Raw genomic sequence first — 27,800 nt, 5'->3', positions numbered from 1 at the left:
TGCAATCAGAAATAATTAGTAAAAAAGAATCGAACATATTTCATGCACACACACGCACGCATGCGTAGACAAATGTGACACAAATGTTAAACTTCTCAAAGAGTGACTGGAAGTTCTATTAGAAACTATCTATAGAACGGCATCTAACTCTACAAAAGCAAGAGCCCCTTTACGATAAATCAAGTATTTATGAAATCCCACTAAATGTCATAAATCCTGGGCTTGTTATGCCTTGCATCTTTCTTTCGTGTCGGTTACAAAGCCCACGACTTTTCACTTTAAACTGGGGAGGCGGAGTGGGCGCGGGGCAGAGTGGGGAGGCGGAGTGGGCGGGGGGGGGGAGTGGGGGAGTGGGGGGGGCGGAGTGGGTGGGGGGGGGGCGGAGTGGGCGGGGGGGGCGGAGTGGGCGGGGGGCAGAGTGGGGAGGCGGAGTGGGCGGGGGGGGGGGAGTGGGGGAGTGGGGGGGGGCGGAGTGGGTGGGGGGGGGGCGGAGTGGGCGGGGGGGGGGCGGAGTGGGCGGGGGGGCGGAGTGGGCGGGGGGGCGGAGTGGGTGGGGGGCAGAGTGGGGAGGCGGAGTGGGCAGGGGGGGGAGTGGGCGGGGGGGCGGAGTGGGCGGGGGGGGCGGAGTGGGTGGGGGGGGCGGAGTGGGCGGGGGGCAGAGTGGGCGGGGGGGGCGGAGTGGGCGGGGGGGCGGAGTGGGCGGGGGGGCGGAGTGGGTGGGGGGGGGGCGGAGTGGGCGGGGGGGCGGAGTGGGCGGGGGGGGCGGAGTGGGCGGGGGGGGCAGAGTGGGCGGGGGGCAGAGTGGGCGGGGGGGGCGGAGTGGGCGGGGGGGCGGAGTGGGCGGGGGGGGCGGAGTGGGTGGGGGGGCGGAGTGGGTGGGGGGGGGTTTCAGATTTCACTTGCCACTGATGAGAGTCGTGGTCAGGAAGGGAAGCCCAGGTATTTGGGTTCACAGCGCAGTGTGGCTCCACTTACGAGTGAATCAATATTCAAGAGGCCACACTGCGAGACATTTCAGGCTGCTTGGACAGATTGGGCTGCGATAGTAATTATTCAGATGATTTTATAATTAGGCAGCTGATCGTTTTCAAGTTCGACGTTTGGTATGGCGTGTGATGATTTATTGTAATCTCTTAACATCGAGTTTAGAGCTGAGGAAAGTAATTCCTCAAAATTCCATTTACAGGGCAACTGTCGCAGGTATCAAGCTGTGCTCTCGGTGAAAATACTCGTGCGTACGAGTTGATCGGTGGCCCTGCACCCCCAGATAATAGGAATTAATTTCAAGCCTCCCCTAATATAAGAAGATGTGTTTATGAAACCAGACAGTACACATGTAAGGACAGCACACAACGCATTGAGGAGAATCATAATTAGCACACAGGACCAGATCAATCGTCCGCAAAAGCACCACCGTACGTCACCTTTCTGGGGGTTTCGTTTTTAACTTAAAGCGGTCAAAAAAATTTGTTCGCTTAAGTTACGCGTGCCCATTGAAGATTCTCCCACAAAGCGGTGATTCTGACTGCAGTGCGTGGACTCTGTCCACTTATGATTGTTCACCGAAATTCCTCACCACAACCACTGTGCGCTCAGCTCCAGTAACACCCGCACCTCGCCACAGAGCCGCCCATTCCCAACGCACACGCTTTCACACCGCTTCATGCAAATGTGCCGCATTTTGCTGTGCACTGGCAGTGTTGGGGAGTAACACATGGCCTCGTGACTCACAGTTGGGTTTATTTTACATTCAATTCAGTTACTTAAATAGATGACGTTGGGTGGAACTGATTTTTTAAAGGTAGGGTTAGCGATTCATCCAGTCCCGCTATCAACTATCACATTTAAACGTGCAATATATTTGTGAAATTACATAACCGTCAAGCCTACATAATGTGCATTTGTTGAAACATATTCTAACAAATCATATCTTCGAGCTGAATTAAATGTTGCTTAACAAGTAGGGAGCTTACGTTTGTTATTTATGTTTGTGCAAAAAAATTTGGGTAGTAACATTTGTTATGATAAAGTTTTTTTATTTAATTAATGTTGAAGATAATTTCAATATTATAGTGGACTGTGACAGCACCAGACAATAGGCTATTTTTAAGAATGACATTGTAACAGGGTTTTAAATGTTCACTTTACAGCAGGAACCACACTTCAGGTAATAAGTCTGTGCTGCTGTAAGGTAAACATTTGAAGGGTGAAGGCCATATTATTATCATCATCATCATCATCGGCTATCCCTCGCAATCGAGGATGATTGTCTTCCAGAGAAAAGTAAGATTATCTGCGGGTCCAAAGATGGCTGAAGAGGCCGATGTGGGATTGACAAATTCTGCCGCAGCTCGGGCACGTGTGTGTATCCAGAGAGTGGGTGGTTGGAACTGGATTAGATTGTCACCCTTATTCTGACACACATAATAAGGGTAGTGACGCCAAGACTGCGAGTCACTGAGGAATGGGAGGCTAGAAGAACGTGGCTTCTTATTTAAAAACAAAACAAAGGTGGCAGCAGAGGTTGCAGTGAACTGGGAGAACAAACTGAGCGGACAGACCAACCTCGGGCATAAAGACGCAACAATGCCATGTGTGCCTTGTGGGTGGGGGGCGTTCCAACAACATCAAGAACAAATCTGGACTCCACACTTCTCTGTGAAGCCAACATTTAACAAAATGCCCCAAGAGCAGAAATGTGCACTGGCATGACATGACATTGCTGTTGAATCAAAGGACACAGCTCAATGTTTTGGCTGCTTCATGCCAATTTGACACCAATGCTGCTGCTGGCTTGTGGCTCCAGAAAGCGACAACGACAAAAAACACCCTCAAAGTGTCACAGCCTGACGTGACACACGCGCAGGCAGTCCGGACACTTTAAAAGACGGCGGCAGAGGCTTCATCAGTGCTACCTCCTTTGAACAGTTGCAATGGACTTTCCCAAGTCGAACTCGTCTTAGCCGAGAGCCCAGCACCGGAGAATGATTACATGCCGACTTCAAATTACAATTCCCAAATCGCATACACGTGTCACCTGCCGCTGGGAGAGGTGAAGCATCGTACATTGCCTCCTCAAACTGGAGCCACAAGAAATTACTGCCCAACAGACACCACCGATGAGTAAGCGTGAGGCAAGGAGACCGAGGAGATTAGACGCGGTGCAGGCGAACCACCACCTCACCCCCACCACCGCACGGCAGGCCAGGCAGAGGCAGTACCTGGGAGTGCCATGCTAGAGGCCTCCAGGATGGTACCAAATGAGGCAGTCTTTCGGTGGCCCCGTTTGTGCCTCGATGCTGCTGTGGAGACGTCACACATAACCGTGGCATGCAGCGGCAGCAGAACACAGCGGTGTGCAACCCACCAGCCTTCCCGCCAGCGCTCTACCCACCCACGAATGGACCCGCCCAATATATTCTCCGTCATATTCATCGGAGAAGGATGTGCTTCACATTGCCCGTGTACGCACGTACGCACGGCGCCCCTTCAGTTGGAGGGATCATTTGACGATGCAATGACTGGACGTGGTTTTGGTGTCACCAACGCGCTTCTTGTGGCACGGCTCCTCCGTCACCTTCATGCACAATGCTCCTAGGCGCCGAGCTCAGCTACCGCAGCCGCCACCAGGTCAAGTCTCTAATCGAGGTTTTGTTGGATTAGGTCGCGTAAATATAAATGCGTCGTTAAACCCGCCACAGCCAATTAGTAAGGTTTGTCACGTAAGCAAAACACACAAATTCGTTGTTTATGTGACAAACCTTACTAATTGGCTGTGTCGGGTGTTGGCGGGTTTAACGACACGTTTATATTCACGCGATCTAAACCCAAAAAAACTGTCTATTATGGACACTGCTCACTCAAGCCTACGTGTTAAAAACTGAGGTCGGTCTCTATGGCCTACACCTGGTGACTAACCACCGTTAATTGGGGTTGTAGGTTTTTTTGACCGACACGTCCTTTCAAGTGACTGGTGCCAGTGGTTTGGGAGGAATCGAGAGGAATTGTTGTGTTCTACACAGACACCCAAAGTGAACTCAACGTGGAAGAGCTGAGGCACGGGAAGGAAGATCCCACCGAGGTGTAAAGCAACGATGGTTGGTTTCCCATGCAGGGGCCTCTCGTGGTGTGCTCCTCGTGACCGCTATCGCACGCAGAGATCAACAGTGTGCAGCCAGTGGATCTTTAGGTTGTAACCTGTAAGCTCGAGGGTTGTGTGCGAGTGCTATCCAGACAAAACCACGGCGTTAAATACTTGTTGTGCCCTTTAAATCCAGAACATGAAAAAAATAAGAATTTTAATTGGCTCAAGTTTTTGGCAGTTACCTTCACTTTGCATTAAATAACAGATAATCGACTCCTATATTTGGTGTAAAAAATGCAACGGTAATGCCGTTTGTATCCGCCAACGTAGTACAAATGGAATGTCACCAAAAACATAATGCGGTTATTAAAACGATAAGATGTTGACAAATGTAGATGGTGGCGATGCACACTGCTGTCGTCTTTATGGTTATTAGCAAGCAAACCACACAGACCTGCAGAGTTTAGTATGTTAGTGGGACAATGGATATTAGTAATTTCCTACATGTGTTTTGACTCTTACATTTTTATTATTTTAGCCGCCAAAGTCAAAAACGGAAAATTATTTTCATCTACCTCACCTATTGTTGACACCTTAGAGGCAGTTTAGCAAATATGCTTCAGGGTGTCGCAATTCCGTTTGGTGGCTCAAACTTCTAAATGTTAAGCATCGTCACGTTGCTCTGACGCGGTTAAGGAAGTTCCACGTTTCTATGTCCGAGACCTGTCTTTGTATAGGACGAGCATAGTGGTTGTCATTTGCATTGCGCAAAAATGGATGTAACAATGGGTGCCACGGTGGCTAGGAGATATTAACTCCCTCGCCTGGTATACAGGAGGTTGTGGGTTCGATCCCGACCCTGTATATTTCGGGTTTGCATGTCTCTCTCCCCATGGCCGCATGGATTTTTCTCCAGGTGTTTCTGTTTTCTGGTCCACATTTAGAATCGTGCGTTTAGAGTATTTGGCTGCTATACATTTCCACGTGATGATGATGATGAGCCACTTCATTGAGAGAAAATCTGCGGTAGCCAGGTCGCTTCTGACAAAGAGCTACCTAGCTCAGTGGGCATTGCCTGGTAAAATACAAAATAGTTTTAGTTTAGTTTAGAGGTAGTTGTTGGGGTAGAACCCCTTGACGCTTCTTCACCTCACACTTCCTCCGTATTATCCGGTGCTGGGCTGCAGGCGTCGATCGACGTTTGAACACAAACTGAAGGGCTTTACCAGCCCAAGGTTAAGTCAAATAAAATTAAATAAATAATTTTTTTTAGAGAAACTGATTCTTTGTCCACACAACAATGCCATTTAACAAGAGACCTTATTTTGGAGGAGTAATAGGTTGCAAATGTGCGGGACTTCGTGTCTTCGGTATGCGTGGCCTACGGGGTCATGAAGACCACTGCATCCTGAAGACACATGACCCAGATTAGTAGTAATCTTCCTGCAGGAAATGCTATTTCCAAACAGGGTAAAAACGACGACACTACCAGCTGTTGAGCTTGAGTGTTGAGATCAGCCTGCTGCACACATATACACTCACTCCCTCTGTTGGCCTTGCAGGGTATTAGGGATTTGCCAAGAGTGTGGATGATGAATGTTATTTTCACCATGATTTGTAACTCATGTTTTGATGCATTAATTATGGCAATCCTAATGCAACCCAATATTCAATCATTTTTTTGAATGCCATTTGGGCAAACTATTATCGGGGGGGGGGGGGGGGAAGCAAGCTAATCTGCACGAAGCCAGAAAAATAAACGTAATCTCATTCACCGGCCATTGGGCCTTTCGATTGCATTCATTTGAATTAAGACTCCAAACTCTCTTCGGTGACGACACAAACCCCATGCCCCGCAGCAACAGAATGCCCCGCAGCGACGGGTATCCGCGTGGTGCCACGCAAATCCCCTCTCTGCCCGCGAGTGAACGACGTAAAAAACTCGGCCTCGTAAGCAGGGCCGCCCCTCCCCCCGTCCCGTCGAGGCTGTGCCCCACGCAGACATGGGCAGCGGCCGCCCTCGCCATCCACCCCGCCGCCACCCCCCCCGAGGTACGTACATGTGGCGCCCGTCAGGATCTTGCCCTCGAGCTCGGTGAGGGTGCTAAAGTCGGCGCTCAGGCGGTGGCCCTCGAAGGCCGGCGTTCCAGCGCGGGAGTGCGCCAGGGACTCGACGCTGGAGCCACGCGACAGAGACAGCCCCGGCTTCGCTCCGCCCTCGCCCTGCGGCAACACAGACGCACGGCAGCACTCGCTGCTGCTGCTGCTGCTGCTGCAGTGCCCATCACAATACCCCCCCCCCCCCCTAAGCTGCAGCAGCCAACCGGAAACGAACCGTACGTCGAATACAAACTACACTCGTTAACCTGACGCTAGCTCCACCTAAAACTCTAACCACATTTACAAATTGTATCGCAATCCTACAGATGACACTTTATACTATACGAGCTCAGAAGAGGTGCCTGAGATCTTTGGATCATCGTTCTTCCAAGTACTCCGAGGTCAAGGCTCGTGGTGGATTGACAACACATTTCTTTCAAACTGATTTTTCTGTTTGCTTTATTGTCCTTTCCCCGCATCTCCGATTAACATGGTTGGCTACGTACGGTGCAACAGAAGTTGAACATACGTACATACAAGGCTCTGTCCTCCTGGGGTGATCGGGATTTTGCCAGTGCAGCTCCGAGAATATGGAACGCTTTTGTAATAAGACAATTCGTTGTCCGAGCTGTTGAAGTCTGTCTTGAAAACTCGCCTCTTTAAATTGACCTTTACCCACCGCCTGGCTCTGGCCATTTACTCTGGTTCTCTGTTTATTTCCTGCTTTCCATACACGGCACATTTGTATCTGTGGATGAAATTCGCCTTACAAAATGTAATTTATTATTAGCGAATCAGAACCTAGCCCTACCTATTACCCGAACCACACCAGCTACCCAGAGCCCAGCTCTGCCTCAAAAAACTTTACTACAATGACCAACGAGACCATAATATAGCCCTCCCCGTACTCACACCAACCAATCAAACCCTAGCAATAGCCCTAACCACTAACCCCACTGACCACCAACCAGACCACAACACTGTCTACCCTGGATGCTACGTCTAGTCCTGTCTCTAGTCCTGTCTCTAGTCCTGTCTCCATTACTGGAGCCTCTGGATTGTCGTCGTTGTCACCCTTTGCGCTTCCCAGCTCTGTCTTTCCACGCAGCAGTGTCTGATATGGGGGAGGCCATCGTCCAGCAGTGTACAGATCAATGCTGATTATGATGGTACAGCGTGTTTAGATAGAACTGCATTTAGATGCAATATAAATTGACATTGTATTGTATGATGATGATGCTGAAAAACCATCCAAAAATGGATATTCGACCACACTTGCCAACCATCAACCTCCTTTTTCCAGCAGTGGATAGATCAAGGCTGATGATGATATTCCTTCCCCAAAACAGTTTACCACAGTGAGCTTACCAATTACCAACCTTCATTCAGCAGTGGATCAATCATGGCTGAGATGACGATGACTAAGCTTGAACATGACATTTGAGGCTTCCACAGACCCATGTGAGCGTAAATCAATCTGCTGTCGCCCCCACCACCCCCACCCCCCCTGGCCGCCGTTTGCCACCAGCCCCGGTGAGAGCCAGGGGAGTCACTGCCCCCCCCCCCCCCCCCCCATCGGCACACTCGACGGGCTCACCTTGATCTGCTTGAGCTTCGACTCGAGGCGCCGCACGGTGTCGCTCAGAGTGAACGGGAGGCTCTCCTGGTCCTGGACGTCGCTCTTGTTGCTGGTGTTCGTCGACATCACCTCTGGAGAGGGGAGAGGGGAGAGGGAGGGGCGGGAGGGAGGGGTGGGGGGAGTAGTCGGCAATGACGCCGGCGGCAGCACTGGTCGCCTCGCCCGACACGACGGCGACCGCCAACCACGTAAAGCTGACGGGCTAAAGCCTCAACCACAACAATAATAATGATGATGACATTCATGTATTTATCCAGGAGAGCCGCACCGTGTCTCAATACACTTTCAGGAGGGAGTATTTGGCCAATTCTTTAAGAGGTATTTTGCGTGTGGTAGCAGAGCAGTAGTGGTAAAACACAGTACCAGGAAAAAAAAGACAAAACTTAAGCACCATGAAAAGAAACCCAGGGGCAGACTTAGTCTGCCATCGCACAGAAGAGATAACATCGGTATTACTATAAGATTTACACTATGAGATCTCTTTTACCAGTGGCAAAATATAATGGTAGGTTTTTACCCTTTTAACTGGTACAAAACTGACACCTTTATTCAAGGCATCATGTTTGCAAACATGATGCCTTGAATAAAGGTGTCAGTTTTGTACCAGTTAAAAGGGTAAAAACCTACCATTACTATAAGAATGCAACACTGGGTATCCATTTTTTTTGGGTATCCAATGCAGAGACCGAGTCCTGCCATGAGAATGTGACTTTGCCATCGCTGGCTCGGGGCCACCAACGGAGGTGAGTGTCACCACATTCCTCGATTTAAATAAAAACTACCCAAATAATCAGATGGAAATTGAGGCTTATCGTCTGAATGGTGCCTCACCACGGTGGCGAGATGTTAACTACCTCGCCTGGTATACAGTTCGTAGATCCCGACCCTGACGCCTATATACGTGGACTTTGCATTTCTCTCTCCCCATAGATCTTTCACCGAGTCCTCCGGTTTTTCCCTCCATATTTAGAAACATGCGTTTAAGAGTATTTGGCTGCTATAAATTCCCACATGATGATAAGCCACTTCGTTGAGCATTCATTTGTGATAGCGAGGTCACTTATGAAAAAGAGCTATACAGCTCAGTGGGCCCTACCTGGTAAAACTAAAATAGTTTATTTTATTTTAATTTAAAACATATAACATCAAAGCATCCATAAACCGCCTCCACAGCTTTGTCGAGTTTATGTGAACTCGCTACTGGGAACCATGAATCCCAAATGCCCACGAGGCAAAGCAAAGGATTCAAAGTGACCTTTCACGAAGACGTTTAAATTGACCGCAAAAGGAACACGCGTTGATGTTCTGTGCGAGCACCTGTGCTCGTAGCCGAGTTGCTCTGGCTGAGGTCGGAGCTGTAGCTCGGATACTGCAGGGGCTCCTCCGCTCCAGGGAAGTACTGAGCACACGGCACAAGAGTGGGCGGCATTCGCCACATGAGGCCCTGTCTGAGCGCAGCAAGTGTTCAGTGGATATCCACGGAGCGCCCCGGGGTGAGTGGTGCATGCGAGTGGTCGCGGTTCGCGCGCTGCGCTTCAACCCCAGCGACCCCGAGTTTGAGTCCTGCTCACGGCCAACACCAGTTACGATTGTCTGCAGCGAGCCCTGGGCCTCCCCTAGGTCGATTCAGCCTCAAATGAGTACCTAGTGTGATGTGTAAAGCATCGCCACTTGGGGGTCCTGGCCACACCACCCCCTTGTTCACTTGTCCCAATAATCTGTTAAGGCTATATGGAGGTCCTTTATCTGTGTTTGAGTGCCCGGGTGAGTGATTAACTTAATACCAAAATGAATAATAAATTATAGGCGAGTGGTGAATATATATATGAACGATGTGCATGTATGAGCGCATGAGTGTTTTGCTTAGAGTGTGTGGGTGTGAATACGGTTGTATATGAATATCTAGACGGTTGATGTGCGTGCGTGTGTATGAATATTAGTGCCCTGGGTGAGTTACGTTCACAGGTGGACTGATGCGCGGATGAGCGGTGTGCATGGGGGCAGGCAAAATCGCACCTTCATGAGGTGTATCATAATGCGCACGATCTCCTCCATGGACGGCCGGAGTGCCGGCTCCTTGTCCCAGCATCGCGTCATGAGGCCCTCGATCGGCTTGGGCAGGTTCTTAATGAGCGGGGGCCGGGTTCCTGAAGTGATGCACACAGCCCTCACTGTTAAAAGTCTAACCGTAGCGCGGTGAACGCATCCTCGTTGTCGGTGTGCAGTTGCAAACCTTCACGAGACCGACTGTTTTACACGCATTTGTTTATTATCTCCCATTGGCAGACGCGAGTGCTCAGGGTCATGTTGATATGCAGTAAATCTGTGCCAAAGACCCACACGTTGAGCATCTCCACCGCTAATGGCACGGCAGTTATTAATACCCAGTTATGCTTCATGGAAAATCGAATTGCTTCTGCGAATTTTTTTTTTAAATAGCATTTAAAAGGATTTATATAACGCATTCGGGGTGGAATGGAAAATCGTGTAAAGTATTAAACGCAAAGGGCAGTTCCCCCACCCCGTGTACCCTCCACAAACTCTGCCAACAACGAAGACCCAACACATTCATGACACAATTTTTTTTAATTAAACCTCATCCAAATAAAAATGCGTCTAAAGATGCCGTACAAAGATCGTGTGACACGCTAATTGTGTGGACAGTAAGATACACAGTGCGTGCGAATTCAGTAGGAGCAGAGAAGGAACAGCAGCCTCGACAAAACACTTACCGTTGTGCACGGCCCACATGATGCGGAACGCGGGGCCTCCAATCTCGTCAAACGGCTTGCGGCGAGTGATGACTTCCCACAGGATGATGCCCCAGCTGAACACGTCGCACTTCTCGCTGTAGTTGCTGCCTGTACAAAGATCCCCCACGGAGCCGTTTACAGACTGCCGGGCCTCAGTGCTGTTAAACGAGCACCAATGAATCATCATCATCATCATTTCGTGCCGATCAATCAACAAATTCAGACCAATGATGCACCATTTGAGGGCACTGGTACTCCTCCTGCAGCAAGACAGCTTAACACAGCACAAAGACACACACACACAAAGACCCCCTGTATAGCCTTCATAGATTGTTGGGGAAAGTGCTATTAGTGAGCACCTATGAAGGTCGGCACGGTACATGGGGGGTATGTGGCCAGCACCACGCCCGGCCGCCTTTGTCTCCCTAGTGGCGATGTTTGACACACTGCACCAGGTACTCATTTGAGGCTGAGTCAACCTAGGGGAAGCCCAGGACCGGTTCAGATAATCGTTAATGGTGTTGATCATGAGAGAAAATCGAACACAGTTCCCCGGGTTTGCAGCATGCGCACACACACGCATACACCCACGCGGGACGCATGGCTCATCGTCATCCCGCTGTCTGCAGGGCAACAACGAATCTGGTGAGATTCATAATCAATGCAATATCGATACAATGATGATGTCAATTTGTTCGGGAATAAAAAAAGCCTCGCTGAATTCGCAAGACTTTCATTTGGGCTGAAAGGCCAAATCCAACTGTGAGATGAAACCACAATATCCGGCGATAACACCACTTTTTTTTACACAGATGGTCCACTTTGCAGTTCAGCCGGTTAAGGAGTTTCATAAATCTATATGATCTACCGATGGTTATTTACAAAGTGCTGGTTACAGGTGAACCTAACAATCAATGGGGTCAACATTTCCTCTAATTAACACTGGGCTTCTGAATTCACATTCATGAGACCCCATACAGTCAACATTATCATCCACATTTGAAATGCAAATTGAGACACTGTTAAACGCTGTTCAGATTTGACGATCCATAAAAAATGTACATTTGCAACAGGCGTGATCAATGCTGGTTTAAGAAGAATTCCGCCGCTTAATATGCATCTTCAAAAGACAACGAACGTGGTGCTACCCTTGACAGGTGTTTACCGACAGCACTTGCCACCAACAGACTGTTTCTTGTGTGCGTATCTCTACGTGTTTCTGCGAGCCTGTGCGCGTGTGTGCGCGTGTGTGTGCGCGTGTGTGTGCGAGCATCACCTTCAAACACCTCTGGGGCCATCCACGCAGCGCTGCCCTTGTTGTTTGTCATGTGGGTCTGGATGTCGCAGGCCGTGCCGAAGTCGCAGATTTTTAAGATCGTCCCTCCAGATATGAGCAGCAAACTGCAAAGGCAAATCCAGTTGAGCAAATGAGAGCGCCTTGCACATTTTGCCCCCCCAGTGACTCCCTAGTTCACTCCCAGAGGTCCTGTGAGGCTCCTCACTTTAATCTGTAAGAAGCAATCGCATCAGAAATATGTTGCAAACCTCTTCACTGGGCATTGGACAGCATGCCCAGCTCCGAAAGCTTATTTGGTGCACAGATACAGAAGGATCCGTTTATTCCTCTACACGGTTAAGGAGTGCGATTTAAAGTTGATGGGAGGATAGGCTCTTTTAAGAATGTCAGGTGAAGGCATTTTATTTAACTTCTGGGTGAGTGCCCAAAGTGGCGTGCGTCTCTCTCCCATCTTTAGAAAATAAACCTTCGCTCGACGTTTTCGATGCCGTCACACTATTTGACGACAATCATGCTACAGCCACGACGTTCACATGGGTACACCCAATGGCGGAGCCAGGATTTTCAGGTATGAGGAGCAACCTCTCCAGCAATGACAAATGATAGGAGTTGTTAGTAAGTAAAGTTGTGTACTGTATACGCAACTGCGCACAATTCTGCGAGTCACTTATAACTGCTTGGCCGTTACTTATTGACAATTATGGACTCATTGTCCGATCATCTCATAGAGTCCCTGGCACGTAATAATATGCTACACAGTGGGGATCACAAAATGCCGATTTATTACGAATAAACCCCAATGATCCGATCGAAATCCCTAATTTTGATCGGATCATTGGGGGGGCACGTGCCACCACCCCCCCCCCCCCCAATGGCTCCGCCAGTAAGTAAACCTGTTCTCCAGCCAACCTCATGAAAAAACTTTATAGCCCTTTAGACACGGTACCACAGTTCACGAAATCGCTGAAGACTGCACCCACAGAATTAGAGTACTCACCAGATGAATACAATGATCTAGAACAGTGTTTCTTAACCTGGGGTACACGCACCCCTGGGAGTGCGAGATGCCCTTTCTGGGGGTGCGATAGATGCCAGATTTATTTAGAAGGTAAATCACCAAACACAAACTACGCACAACTACTTTGTTTCATCAAACCCTATGTATTTATTAACATAACACACTTTTTTACCATTTCAATAAAGGTTTTTTTCTTTTTAAACCCGTTTAACGACAAAAAAACCTAGATTATGGATGATTATTGGCCGCAAAAGCCTACGTGTTAAACTGGAGTTAATTTTTTTCACAAAGAGGAGAGATGGGCAAGGCCCCCGACTCACTTGGGCGGTTTGAGGTCACGGTGGATGAGGGCCTTGGGCTTCATGCAGTGCAGGTAGGCCACGCCCTGCGCACACTGCAGGCACCAGCGCATGGCGTGCGCCGCCGTGTAGTAAGGCAGCGGCTCCGCTCCGTGCAGCACTGGGCAAACGGGGAGCACGCCGATGGAACCCCAGAGACCGCTCCGTCTCTTGCCTATTGTCTAGAAACCCTCTCCGAGGCTTGTCAGTACACCGATTGGCTACGGACCCACCACACCAGACTCCAGAACTGTCAGTCTGTTGTTTAAACAGCTTATCAACATCTCAGTGGCAGGATGTTAACTATCTCGCCTGGTATACGGGAGGTTGTGGGTTCGATCCTGACCCTGACGCCTGTGTGATGGAGTTTGCATGTCTCTGTCCTCGTGGTCACGTGGATTTTTCTCCGGGTCCTCTGGTTTATCCCTCCACATTTAGAAACATGTGTATAAGAGTATTTGGCTGCTATAAATTTCCACGTGATAAGCAACATCATTGGGCTATCATTTGTGGTCAGGTCGCTTCTGAAAAAGAGCTACATAGCTCAGTGAGGCTTACCTGGTAAAATAAAACATCGTTGAGTTTCATGGTGTTAGTTGAATCTACCGTCTAGAGACACCATAAGAATATTAACCTCAATGGACCTGAATGGACCTCTACACTCCATTCAGACTAAAGGCCTCTAGGGATTCGCCCCATCGCAATTCAATGAGTGAATCAAATGTTTGTTTGGTCATGAATGTCATGGCATCCAGTGGCATCAGAGGGTCATGGTTACGAGGAGTGTGAATCAAAACATAACCGACTCTTACGTGCATGCTTGAATGCATGCATGTATATTGAGCATAATGATACATTCTAACCAATGCTAGATCTGAGCTATCTCCAATGGCACAGTGACTGTGATCAGTGTTGGTATGTATGTATGTAGAACTTCTTTCACATCGTCACAAAGCTTCCCTCACCGTTATAGAGGGAGCCTCCTTCAGCATACTCCATCACCAGACAGACCTGCTCGCCAAGAAAGCAAACATCCCGTCAGTATCCGCATGTGCACATAAACACGTGGGAAATCACACATTCGTCACCATAAGGCGCAGCAACTTGCACAACATCGACTTCACTCATGTAAAGTAGTGGTTTCTACAAACCGCACTAAATCCGATTGTGTGCGGAGTTAGCTGGTGATAAATGTTTGATAAAGTTTTCAAAAGCTACCAGCTAGAGACTAAATCTGGAGGGCCTCCCAACCTCCCGTCCAGACTACAATCACAGAAAAAACACAAACTACAGAGTCGAATGCAGATTAATTTAAAGTAAATGTGTCATGGGCATTTATTTTTGGAACTCTTGCACAAAGCAGTGCACCATTCCGTGTTCGAGCACGGCATCAGGAAGGGGGCATCACAGAACTGTGCAGGTCCTTCAACTGTTCCGTATGTGTCCTCGCTTGCTCTGCTCTCGAGGAGTTTATCGCTTGGCGATCATATCGAATTATTTCATAGTCCACATTGCAAGAAAGATATACAAATTAAGAACTAAAAGTCAATAGGATAGACGGTTTCTGTGCAGTCATTGATTTCACCATCAGAACACTAAACTAAAGCCACAGAGTTTAATCCTGGGCAGTTGACTGAATTTAAACCCCCAGGGTCTCAGTGGCGAGGGCTCAGCGCCCCGACATGGCATCGCATCCCGAGTCACTCGGCGACCCATATGGATATGATTACAACTTCACGTTAAGGGGCACCACGGTGGCGAGATGATAACTACCTCGCCTGGTATGCAGGAAGTCAGGGATTTGATCCCGTCCCTGACACCTGCATATTTGGAGTTTGCATGTTCTCCCTGTAGTCACGTGGACTTTTTCTCCGGGTCCTCCGGTTATTCCCTCCATATTTAGAAACATTCGTTTAGGTTATTTAAATTATTTTGTCTGCTATAAAATTCCACGAAATAAACACAAATTATATCACTAAGTAGATAGCAGAGCCACGCCAATGAAATTCAATCAAACTGCACCCACTGTTGTAAAGATATGCAACTACTATTTTATTTCTATTATTTTTATTATTTATTTTTACCTATGTGACTTTACCAAAAAAACCGAAGAGTATGAATCCTTGCAGTCACGAAAGCTTCAAATCTAGAATATATGCAACTACTGTACTGTAGAGGCGATCACGTGGATTTCAGATTAACCGAAGCCCATATTTGTCCGCCTTAAGCACGTGACTTGTAATAAACACTTCCAAGAATCACAAAGTATAACTAGATTATTCATTTGGGCTTAAGGGAAAATCCATGACTTATTAATTTCTGTCAAAATCTCAGGTGCGCTGTTAATCCAGAAATTGTACAAACCGCACGTGGATAATCGAGAGTCTACAGTATGTGATTTGGGCCCACCCACGTGCATACTGCCACACAATCGTTAACACCCACACACCACATGCCACACGATGTGTAAACTTAACCTTCTGATGGTATACACACTTCAGAAATATAAAACTAAGTGCAAGGAAGACACACGCGCATATACGGTGGCGGCATGAGCGTCATTTTCTCTCGAATGCATTCACAGAGATTGTGGAAACGGCACTCACGGGATTCAGGCAGGCTCCGTACAGCCTCACTATGTTGGGATGGTTGACCCTCGACAGCTGCCGCAGCTGCAGATAACGAGGATATCAAAACACACGCACACGGATACAACAATTGAGCACGTACAATTGAAGTCCACCGTGAAGCAAACATTGCTTTTAAACAATGCAGGAGAATGCGAGTAATATCTAGGCAGACACTGGGCAGAGCACAGTCTGAAAGGAACTCACAAAAGCCATCGGAGCATTACGCTGGCACTGCTGTGATCGAGAGTTTGAATTAGGGCAGACAAAACTGTGATTAACACCGGGTCCTACATTTTTAGTAAGTTGATGCCTTAGCCCAGTCACAAATTACTGTATATGGAACCATAAGTTTAAAAAAACGTGGTGTTGAATTGATTTGATCCAGTGGAGCTACGAGGCCGACATTGTGTTCACGAGGAGGGAATGAAAATGCAGCAAAAACCAGTCGCACAGAGAAGTGCCACGTGGCATTAGGTACCCGACCAACGAAATCAGTGGTATTTGAGTAGTACTGTGCCATATGATTCCTTGTTGCGAGACTGCTGTTCATTGTTGTACCAGATAAGTCATGATTCTCATGCCTCGACTGGAGAAGTTAATTGTGGGATAGCAAATGTGATTAAGACGAAACACCTAAAAAGCTTAAAATGTGGGCTTTGTTTTCTGCCAGCTCAGTGTACTGAACCTTGAGTCATACGGTTCGCAAGTTATAGTGATCTGAGATTCGAGATAATTATATTCTATTTCTTAAATATACAGCTGCAATAATCATACTGCAGCATTTAGTTTTGTTTAGAACTTGTATTTTTTTAACACGAGAGGTTTGGCGAACTATTGTAATGATCCGGTCGGAAGATAACTTCCGCTCGGGGTGCGTGGACAATGTTGCGATCTCACCTCCACGATGAAGGCCTTCCTTTCTGACTCGCTTTCTATCTGCTTGATGGCCACGTCCATGCCCCGCCACTTGGCTTTGCACACCACTCCAAACGCTCCTCTTCCCACCACCTGGGCGACAATCCACATCATCAACTACAACTTCCACATCCACCAAAATGAGTCCCCCGAGTTCAAACCATGGTACACAAGTACGCTATCATTTGCACTCATGGACCTTGATAGTATGGGGTGAAGGTGAATATGGACTTTTTCCATTCAGTCCAGCTCACATTCTCTCTGGTAAATTAACTGGAAACAAATCATTAGTACATTGCAGCCTTTCCTCATATACACGGGGGGATGAAAGCGAGAGCAGAATGCATGATAGACAAAAGCAGATCACATCTTTACTCATTCCGTTTAGTTATTTATGCCCCCCTTTTAAACAAGGTTATGCTGCAGCGCTGCTCGGGGTGGAACAACTAAAAATCACCACCAGTGCCCACTGCCCCTTCGTGTCTTCCCCCGCCCCTCCTGATAGATGTCGCAGTCACGTCGCGACTGGACCATTCCAACGATGTCGTCGGATCGAGCGAGTTTCGCGGCGTACTGTAACGGTATTGTGCTATGTTCAATAAAATAAAAATCACCACCAGCGATCCAAAGAATTTCGAGGGTTCTATTCAAGAACTGCCACAGGGCTAGTATGAACCCATTACTTTTAGCATATGTGAATTTTAAAAAAAGTTGAGTTGTTACAAACGAGAAATGTCAGTATGTCTGACGAATGAAGCAATTATGTTGACAAATCAAAACAGTAGGTTATTCAACTTGTTCTAAGTAAAAACAGGGCAGCTTGGGATTGAATAAGTCGAGTTATGTTTCTGCGTCTTAACAGAAATCCAGTGAAAAGGCAGTTTATTTTGTAACTGGCATAACCACCGTCTGTGCTAGGCAGCGTGATCACCATCGTCTGTGCTAGGCAGTGTGATCACCATTGTCTGTGCTAGGCAGTGTGATCACCATCGTCTGTGCTAGGCAGTGTGATCACCATTGTCTGTGCTAGGCAGTGTGATCACCATTGTCTGTTCTAGGCAGCGTGATCACCATTGTCTGTGCTAGGCAGTGTGATCACCATTGTCTGTGCTAGGCAGTGTGATCACCATTGTCTGTGCTAGGCAGCGTGATCACCATTGTCTGTGCTAGGCAGCGTGATCACCATCGTCTGTGCTAGGCAGCGTGATCACCATTGTCTGTGCTAGGCAGCGTGATCACCATTGTCTGTGCTAGGCAGTGTGATCACCATCGTCTGTGCTAGGCAGCGTGATCACCATTGTCTGTGCTAGGCAGTGTGATCACCATCGTCTGTGCTAGGCAGCGTGATCACCATCGTCTGTGCTAGGCAGTGTGATCACCATTGTCTGTGCTAGGCAGCGTGATCACCATTGTCTGTGCTAGGCAGTGTGATCACCATCGTCTGTGCTAGGCAGTGTGATCACCATCGTCTGTGCTAGGCAGTGTGATCACCATCGTCTGTGCTAGGCAGCGTGATCACCATCGTCTGTGCTAGGCAGCGTGATCACCATTGTCTGTGCTAGGCAGCGTGATCACCATCGTCTGTGCTAGGCAGCGTGATCACCATTGTCTGTGCTAGGCAGTGTGATCACCATTGTCTGTGCTAGGCAGCGTGATCACCATCGTCTGTGCTAGGCAGTGTGATCACCATCGTCTGTGCTAGGCAGCGTGATCACCATCGTCTGTGCTAGGCAGTGTGATCACCATTGTCTGTGCTAGGCAGCGTGATCACCATCGTCTGTGCTAGGCAGTGTGATCACCATTGTCTGTGCTAGGCAGCGTGATCACCATCGTCTGTGCTAGGCAGCGTGATCACCATCGTCTGTGCTAGGCAGCGTGATCACCATCGTCTGTGCTAGGCAGTGTGATCACCATCGTCTGTGCTAGGCAGCGTGATCACCATCGTCTGTGCTAGGCAGCGTGATCACCATCGTCTGTGCTAGGCAGCGTGATCACCATCGTCTGTGCTAGGCAGCGTGATCACCATCGTCTGTGCTAGGCAGCGTGATCACCATTGGGGTGCTATCCACGCTCAGCCCACGCTTCGATTGTGGGATCTGATGAGTTACATGGGGTGCGTTCTGGGTGAGGGTGGAGGCGCGATGGTTCGGGGTGGGCGCCCTCACCTCCTCCACGATGATCTCTTCGGAGTCGATCTCCTCCACGAACCCAGGCGGCGTCGCCTCCATGTCGCCACTCATCGGCCCTGTCGCCATCCCTCAGCCGGCGCCAGCCAGATCGAGGGCAGCAGAGCCACGGCGCTCCTCCTGTAGCAGCAGCAGCAGCGGCAGCAGCTGCAGCATCATCAGTGTCGTCGTTTCGTGTCAATCAACCAAAACATTCAGATCAGTGACGACCATTTGAGGGCACTGACGCTCCTCGTGCGGCAGGAAAGCTTTACTCAGCACAAACACACACACACACAAACACACACAAACACACACACACAAACACACACACAAACACACACACAAACACACACACAAACACACACACACACAAACACACACACACACAAACACACACACAAACACACACACACACAAACAAACACACACACAAACAAACACACACACACACAAACAAACACACACACACACAAACACACACACAAACACACACACACACAAACAAACACACACACACACAAACACACACACAAACACACACACAAACACACACACAAACACACACACACACAAACACACACACACACAAACACACACACAAACACACACACACACAAACAAACACACACACAAACAAACACACACACACACAAACAAACACACACACACACAAACACACACACAAACACACACACACAAACAAACACACACACAAACAAACACACACACACACAAACACACACAAACACACACAAACACACACACACACAAACAAACACACACACACACACAAACACACACAAACAAACACACACACACACACAAACAAACACACACACAAACAAACAAACACACACACACACACACAAACACACACACACACAAACACACACACACACAAACACACACACACACAAACAAACACACACACACACACACACAAACACATACACACACAAACAAACACACACACACACAAACACACACACACACAAACACACACAAACAAACACACACACACAAACAAACACACACACACACACAAACAAACACACACACACAAACACACACAAACACACACGCAAATACACACACAAACACACACAAACACACACACACAAACACACACAAACAAACACACACAAACAAACACACACACAAACACACACGCAAATACACACACAAACACACACGCAAATACACACACAAACACACACAAACACACACACACAAACACACAAAGACCCCCGTATAGCCTGAACAGGCTGTTGGGGCAAGTGCTATTAGTGAGCACCTATGGAGGTCGGCACAGTGTCTAGAGACCTCATCAGAGACCAGTCAGTCTATTGTCTAGAGACCCCAACACAGACCGGTCTGATGGGGGTCTCAACAGTGCAACATTCATACATAACGGGTACCCCATCGGAGAACGGTCTGTAAGTTTTTTGTTCGCCATAACGATTAACAATCCAGTAGCTTAGACCAGGCTTCTGTGTACAAACGTGTAAGACAGTGGTTTGTCTCATGATGCCTGGAATGTCAGTGTGTGGGTGTGCGTGCAAGCTCGGTAAACTTGCAGTTGCAATGTAAGTTTCGTCAACATGCACACACGTACAATAACTCTTTTTCCTTCTTTTGTATGATAAATGTCACAAGGCATCCTCATTATTGAGTGGAGCGTTGGCGCAGTGCTTAGCCCACACCTCAGTTTTTGTTTCAAGTTACCCGCCATGGCTAACACCAGTGGCTATCCCCAGCACCCTGTTCACCAATCCGAACTGGACCAGAGTAGTGAAGTATGGTCAATTATCATTATCAGAGTTTCTTCTTTTTGTTTGCTTTTTTGACTACTTGTGTTGTGGATATTGCAAACATGATGCCTTGAATAAAGGTGTCAGTTTTGTACCAGTTTAAAAGGGTAAAAACCTACTACTATGGTCAATCTTTCAAACCGACACGGCGTTTGGGGAGGGCCCTCTTTCTCGTATCCAGGAAAAGCAGTGGATTGGCCAAAGGGCAGGAGTGGAAGGGTAGGAGGAGTGGAAGGGCAGGGTGAGTGCAAGGGCAGGAGGGGTGGAAGGGCAGGAGGGGTGGAAGGGCAGGGTGAGTGGAAGGGCAGGAGGGGTGGGAAGGGCAGGGTGAGTGGAAGGGCAGGAGGAGTGCAAGGGCAGGGTGAGTGGAAGGGCAGGAGGGGTGGAAGGGCAGGAGGGGTGGAAGAGCAGGAGGGGTGGAAGGGCAGGAGGGGTGGAAGGGCAGGAGGAGTGCAAGGGCAGGGTGAGTGGAAGGGCAGGAGGGGTGGAAGGGCAGGAGGGGTGGAAGAGCAGGAGGGGTGGAAGGGCAGGAGGGGTGGAAGGGCAGGAGGAGTGCAAGGGCAGGGTGAGTGGAAGGGCAGGGTGGGTGGAAGGGCAGGAGGAGTGGAAGGGCAGGAGGAGTGGAAAGGCAGGAGGGGTGGAAGGGCAGGGTGAGTGGAAGGGCAGGAGGGGTGGAAGGGCAGGGTGAGTGGAAAGGCAGGAGGGGTGGAAGGGCAGGGTGAGTGGAAGGGCAGGAAGAGTGGAAGGGCAGGAGAAGTGGAAGGGCAGGAGGGGTGGAAGGGCAGGGTGAGTGGAAGGGCAGGAGGGGTGGAAGGGCAGGAGGAGTGCAAGGGCAGGAGGGGTGGAAGGGCAGGGTGAGTGGAAGGGCAGGAGGAGTGGAAGGGCAGGAAGGGTGGAAGGGCAGGGTGAGTGGAAGGGCAGGAGGAGTGGAAGGGCAGGAAGGGTGGAAGGGCAGGGTGAGTGGAAGGGCAGGAGGGGTGGAAGGGCAGGAGTAGTGCAAGGGCAGGAGTGGAAGGGCAGGAGGGGTGGAAGGGCAGGAGGGGTGCAAGGGCAGGAGGGGTGGAAGGGCAGGGCGAGTGGAAGGCCAGGAGGGGTGGAAGGGCAGGAGTAGTGAAATGGCAGGAGGGGTGGAAGGGCAGGGTGAGTACAAGGGCAGGAGGGGTGGAAGGGCAGGGTGAGTGGAAGGGCAGGAGGAGTGGAAGGGCAGGGTGAGTGGAAGGGCAGGAGGAGTGAAAGGGCAGGAGGGGTGGAAGGGCAGGGTGAGTACAAGGGCAGGAGGGGTGGAAGGGCAGGGTGAGTGGAAGGGCAGGAGTGGTGGAAGGGCAGGGTGAGTGGAAGAGGCATAGCAGCTTAGAGTTCTGGTGACTGCAGGAATTCATATTCTTGGGTCGATGGGGTCAAAGAAAATAACAAGACACTGCGACGTTTCGACCGCAACACAAGCGGTCGTCTCCAGGAAAAGGGGAAAAGGGGGAGAGGAGGAAGACGACCGCTTGTGTTGCGATCGAAACGTCGCATTTTTTTGTTATTTTCTTCGACCCCATCGACGTGGCTTTACCTAAACACCCAAGAATGTGAAGAGGTATCGGCAGCTGTCACATGAACCAGTGACCAGTGAGTGACCCTCGGGGCTCGGGGTCACGTCGGCAAGGAGCTCGGGGCTCGGGACGCGCCCCCCACCCGCCTCCTCCGCTCCCTCCCACGCGAGCCCCCCACGGCCCCCCAGAGCCCCCCTTTCCCCGCGCACGCGAGAGACACTGACGGGTGGCGACGGGCTGATTGCTGTGATCGTTGTCGTCCCGAGCCGCCGCAACCACCGCCACTGCCGCCGTCACCACCGCCACCAACCACCACCACCACCACTGCCGTCACCACCACCACTGCCGTCACCACCACCACTGCCGTCACCACCACCACTGCCGTCACCACCACCACTGCCGTCACCACCACCACTGCCGTCACCACCACCACTGCCGTCACCACCACCACTGCCGTCACCACCACCACTGCCGTCACCACCACCACTGCCGTCACCACCACCACTGCCAACCACCACCGCCGTCACCACCACCACCACCGTCGCTGTTCCGCGCCGCTCCCCATGCACACGGTGGTGATGCTGGTGGTGGAGGAAGGGGCCGGGGGTTGGGTGGGGGGCCGCTTCCGCTTCCGGTTTGCGTGACGTCATCCACCCCCCGTGCTCCCCTGTCGGCCATCTTGCTAGGGGCCTCGTGCACGCGAAGGCGCCGCGCGGCATCGAAGGGAGCGTGGCAGGTGCTGGTGGTGGTCGTGGTGCTGGTGGTGGTCGTGGTGCTGGTGGTGGTGGTCGTGGTGCTGGTGGTGCTGGTGGTGGTGGTGCTGGTGGTGGTCGTGGTGCTGGTGGTGGTGGTCGTGGCGCTGGTGGTGGTGGTCGTGGTGCTGGTGGTGCTGGTGGTGGTGGTGGTGGTCGTGGCGCTGGTGCTGGTCGTGGTGCTGGTGGTGGTGGTCGTGGCGCTGGGGCTGGTCGTGGTGCTGGTGGTGGTGGTGGTGGTCGTGGCGCTGGTGGTGGTCGTGGCGCTGGTGGTGGTCGTGGCGCTGGTGGTGCTGGTGGTGGTGGTTGTGGTGCTGGTGCTGGTCGTGGTGCTGGTGGTGCTGGTGGTGGTGGTCGTGGCGCTGGTGCTGGTCGTGGTGCTGGTGGTGGTGGTCGTGGCGCTGGTGCTGGTCGTGGTGCTGGTGGTGGTGGTCGTGGTACTGGTGCTGGTCGTGGTGCTGGTGGTGGTGGTCGTGGTGCTGGTGCTGGTCGTGGTGCTGGTGGTGCTGGTGGTGGTGGTCGTGGTGCTGGTGGTGGTGGTCGTGGTGCTGGTGGTGCTGGTGGTGGTGCTGGTGGTGGTGGTCGTGGTGCTGGTGCTGGTCGTGGTGCTGGTGCTGGTGGTGGTCGTGGCGCTGGTGGTGGTCGTGGCGCTGGTGGTGGTGGTCGTGGTGCTGGTGCTGGTGGTCGTGGTGCTGGTGCTGGTCGTGGTGCTGGTGGTGGTGGTCGTGGTGCTGGTGCTGGTCGTGGTGGTCGTGGTGCTGGTCGTGGTGCTGGTGGTGGTGGTCGTGGTGCTGGTGCTGGTCGTGGTGCTGGTGGTGCTGGTGGTGGTCGTGGCGCTGGTGCTGGTCGTGGTGCTGGGGGGGGGGGTCTGCGATCCCGCTAGGGTGGTGGCGGGATTGTTGTGGGTGGGTGCGATTGTTGTGGGTGGGATTGTTGTTGGTGAGATTGCTGTGGCTGGGCTTGTTGTGGCAGGGATTGTTGTTTGTGGGTGGGTGATTGTTCGGCCACGTAAAACAGGATCGAGAAGCCCTCTTCATTCTCACCGGTAAGCTGAAGTGCTCCAAATACAGTTTTGTGAAGAGTATGAAAATCATAATGTACACTTTTCACCCAGAGGTCGCAAGGCGCTGATGACAGCTATCAATAATCCCCCTCCCGTTGTAAAGCAACGGGTTATCGATTAGAAACAGGGTTTGCTGGCTGGCTGGACGGACGACGGTCACGTCCCTGCAGGCTGCGAGGACACCATGTACTACTGTACTATCATTATCGGTGTTCCAGACCAAGGACATCACGGGGGTTAATTTATACGAGCAAACTCCGCAACTGGGTTTGCCTTCCTAGACTTAATCAGCACTCAGGGCACCTTAAACATCCTGCTGCTGCGGGGTTAGGGGTCACTCCGGGGAAGAGCGGCACCTGCTGAATCGCGCGCGTGGCAGCGCACGCATCGGTGGGGCAGATTCAGCACCCACGGTGGGTGGTGAGGTTGGCTCACCCACCGGTGGGTACGCACACGGTGGGTGAGGTTGGCTCACCCACCGGTGGATACACACACGGTGGGTGAGTTTGTGCGTATCCACCGGTGGTGGGTGAGCCAACCTCATGACATGGAAAAGCACATGGGAAATACAGCATCAGCAGAATCAACAACTGCAGCGACAGAACTGACAGCTACAGCAGCAGTAAGCTGGACACTGGAGCGAGCTGTAAGTACAGAAAACCTACAGTTCATGTTTACTTCACAATGTTCAGCTATTTCACTGCAGTGATTAAAATTTGTTCAAGTAACATAAGTGCAGTTTCCTCCCTCTTGCCTTTTTTCTGATGGCGCGCACCATCACATGGCGCGCACCATCACATGGCGCGCACCATCACATGGCGCGCACCATCACATGGCGCGCACCATCACATGGCGCGCACCATCACATGGCGCGCACCATCACATGGCGCGCACCATCACATGGCGCGCACCATCACATGGCGCGCACCATCACATGGCGCGCACCATCACATGGCGCGCACCATCACATGGCGCGCACCATCACATGGCGCGCACCATCACATGGCGCGCACCATCACATGGCGCGCACCATCAGAAAAAAAGCAGCAGAACTCCTGGACGGGGACAGCCGCAGAAGCCAGGATGCAGCCCAGCCATCTCCACCCTCAGCAGGACATCCAAGTGAAGCTTGAGTGATGACCTCACACTGAAGGTCGTCGGAGAAGATGCGTTTCGCGAACAAGGACTCTGTGGACCGTGTGCGTGTGTCAGGATTAAATGGGACCATAGGCGTGAATGATGTTTTGGTTTTATGCCTTTGTGGTTGTGCGTCTCAGGTGTGCAACTGTTTGAGGTGCTGCTCACATCTTCCTTTTATGTGTCCGACTGTTTGCATTTACAGTGGCATGTAATTTTGTGTCGATGAAATGAAAAAAAATGCGAGTTTTGCATCCCTCTTTTTATATTTGCTGAAGCAAATTAGGTAAACCATAATGTATACATGGGTCACCATGCGGACTTCTAAAATTAATTACAAAATGGAAAGTTTTCATACAGTTTGGGAAATACAAACCCCTACACTTTATATAGGACTCGTGTGGTTTTATCAAACATACAAATGGTGCACTTAAAGAATAAAGTTTAATCTAAAATAAGACATCAGAATGCAATATTTTGTATATACTCAAATAATCAAGTTTACTATGAATAAGTAATATTTAAAAACACTTTTTAAAAAACACGCTTTAATGAAATGTACCGTACTAGTAATGGAAGAACTCCACGACTCCAGGAAGTGGCTCCGAAGCTTGCCATGACGTAAGGGACCCTGGTGATTTACAGCCAACGTTAGTTGAGCGTGACCCAAGCCGAAACATAACATAAATAATGTTTTTAAATATATGTTTTAATGATATAATATAGTAGTGGCATCAGTATGACAGGTATACCAAGTTTGCAGTCGATACCACATTGGGAAGTGGGTAAACATTGAGTTACAATATTTGAGGATACGACAACAAGAACAACAGAGTGAGTTAAATAAAAGCGTGGAAAAATTGACAATAAAAAGTTCACATCTGAATACAATGGCATGGCATGCACTGACTGCATTTTTATTTTAATGTGTAAACACTCGAAGTATCAAGCTGAAGAAGGAAAAGGACATCACAACACAATGGGCTTGTGTGCACTGAATCAAGGTGTGTACAAGATCGGACATTGAAAGAAAGATGTTTAAAGTTAAATAGGACATGAACACACTCATCCGCAGCTATGATAACATCGGCCTTGCTTAAGCCACTGGATAAAGTATTACACAAAAACAATCGAGTCAAAACGAAATAAGACATCGGGACAACAGTCGTGAGTGCTCTATTGAAAGTTTAATATAAGATCTGACACTTCACAGAATCAAAAAAAGAAATACAGCATCATAATACACAAACGTAGCTTAATAACATCCGAAATTTTTTAACTTTTTTAAAGGCATAAAAACTTTTGCACAGCGAATCAACATATTTGTCTCTAGTGTTAGAACAGACTGACATTAAACCTCATGGGGAAAAAACCCCTTTTGCTCCATTAACTGCGAGTTTTAAAGTTGAAATAAAAGCGGGCATCAGCATACACCTTACACTTAGCTATGATAAACACATGTAGAGGCATCAAAGACATTTGTTTGCATAGCGAATCAACACAGCCGTCTCGTCTGGTGTCAAAACTGACATTAAATAAAAAATTTGTTTCGTTAACCGCGCGGGTTTTTCTGTTAAAGTTGAAACAGAAGTGGACATTGACACATCTCGAGGAGTTGTAAGGCAGCGCTTGCTTGCCGGCCACCCGAGGAGGAGATCCACGTGGCTTGCTTCCCCTGGCGGGCGAGCACGCGTGGAGGGGTTGTGTTCAAGCCCCCCCCCCATCACTTCATGGGCGGAGTCGTCGCTCCTGCCGTGACCAGGGCCGGATGAGGGCACGGGGCCTCAGGGGCAGCAAGCACAGGGGGGCCCTCCACCAGCTGGAGGGCCTCCAGGGATGAAGTGAAAAGTTTTTTTTTTTGTGAATGCTGAATTTTATTTGTTGTTAGCCGTGTAAAAATAAATTGGATTTTTCTTTAACTTTGTTTTCCTTTTGAAAGTATTACTGGGGGGCTCACAGTACCTTGCAGCCCAGGGACCCACCACTCGCTCTCAAGAGTCTGTCTCGGCTCCCGCGTGCGAGACGTTTGTAATCTGCGCAAGATGCGAGCTCCTTTCCTCACTCGGGGGAGGGGTGGTGGGGAGGTGGTTCCTCGCGGGGCTCCACACTGATTGCTTCCCACATTTTGTTTCGTCTGCAAACACAAAAAATGGGACGAAATCTGCCTCGACACAAGTTCAAGTTGGGGACCTTTTCTCCCGACTATGGCAGGACGACGAGCGCCCCCCATCCCCCAGGAGACATCGCCGGGCCAGGGTGAATGGCATTCGGAACGATACCAGTCTGGCTTTATTCGCTAAACGAGACCCCCCCACTAATAGTACTAACTCCGAGCGACATAGCCTGGCAGGGGGCGCTATGGTGCCACCCGACACCTGCGTTATACTCCGCCCATCATTCATTCCTCCTGCGGTCGATACAATTGGTAACACGAAGGTGAGAAGTCAACAGCGGTCCCATTCTTTGGCCCGTTATGCTAAAGAAAGGGACTTCCCATCACAGGCTTAGAGAGAACAGAGCTGACGCATGACAAGCTCGCTAACGCTTAGAAGACGGC

General features: G+C 50.0%; 1 protein-coding gene across 2 annotated transcripts in view; it reads right to left on the bottom strand.

The window, feature by feature from the left end:
* MAP3K7 (mitogen-activated protein kinase kinase kinase 7) overlaps window positions 1–22,861 on the bottom strand; it is a 31,016-nt gene extending 8,155 nt beyond the window's left edge. The window contains exons 1-12 of one of the 2 annotated variants that reach the window (XM_078877389.1): window positions 22,516–22,861; window positions 18,940–19,107; window positions 16,757–16,867; window positions 15,836–15,901; window positions 14,195–14,240; window positions 13,212–13,350; window positions 11,853–11,977; window positions 10,556–10,684; window positions 9,840–9,970; window positions 9,141–9,222; window positions 7,782–7,894; window positions 6,145–6,307 (exon numbers count right to left, since the gene is read on the bottom strand). In XM_078877389.1, the coding sequence (XP_078733515.1) occupies window positions 6,145–6,307; window positions 7,782–7,894; window positions 9,141–9,222; window positions 9,840–9,970; window positions 10,556–10,684; window positions 11,853–11,977; window positions 13,212–13,350; window positions 14,195–14,240; window positions 15,836–15,901; window positions 16,757–16,867; window positions 18,940–19,029 (1,195 nt within the window). In that variant the 5' untranslated portion in view covers window positions 19,030–19,107; window positions 22,516–22,861. The remainder of the gene's footprint in view (window positions 1–6,144; window positions 6,308–7,781; window positions 7,895–9,140; window positions 9,223–9,839; window positions 9,971–10,555; window positions 10,685–11,852; window positions 11,978–13,211; window positions 13,351–14,194; window positions 14,241–15,835; window positions 15,902–16,756; window positions 16,868–18,939; window positions 19,108–22,515) is intronic. The other variant, XM_078877388.1, reaches the window with a different exon arrangement.
* Between the last annotated feature and the right edge of the window lie 4,939 nt (window positions 22,862–27,800).

Source organism: Lampetra fluviatilis, chromosome 47, assembly GCF_964198595.1.
Source record: "Lampetra fluviatilis chromosome 47, kcLamFluv1.1, whole genome shotgun sequence".
Classification (NCBI taxonomy): Eukaryota; Metazoa; Chordata; class Hyperoartia; order Petromyzontiformes; family Petromyzontidae; genus Lampetra; species Lampetra fluviatilis.
Note: the sequence above shows the minus strand (reverse complement) of the source record. Positions and strands in the feature narration are given on the sequence as shown.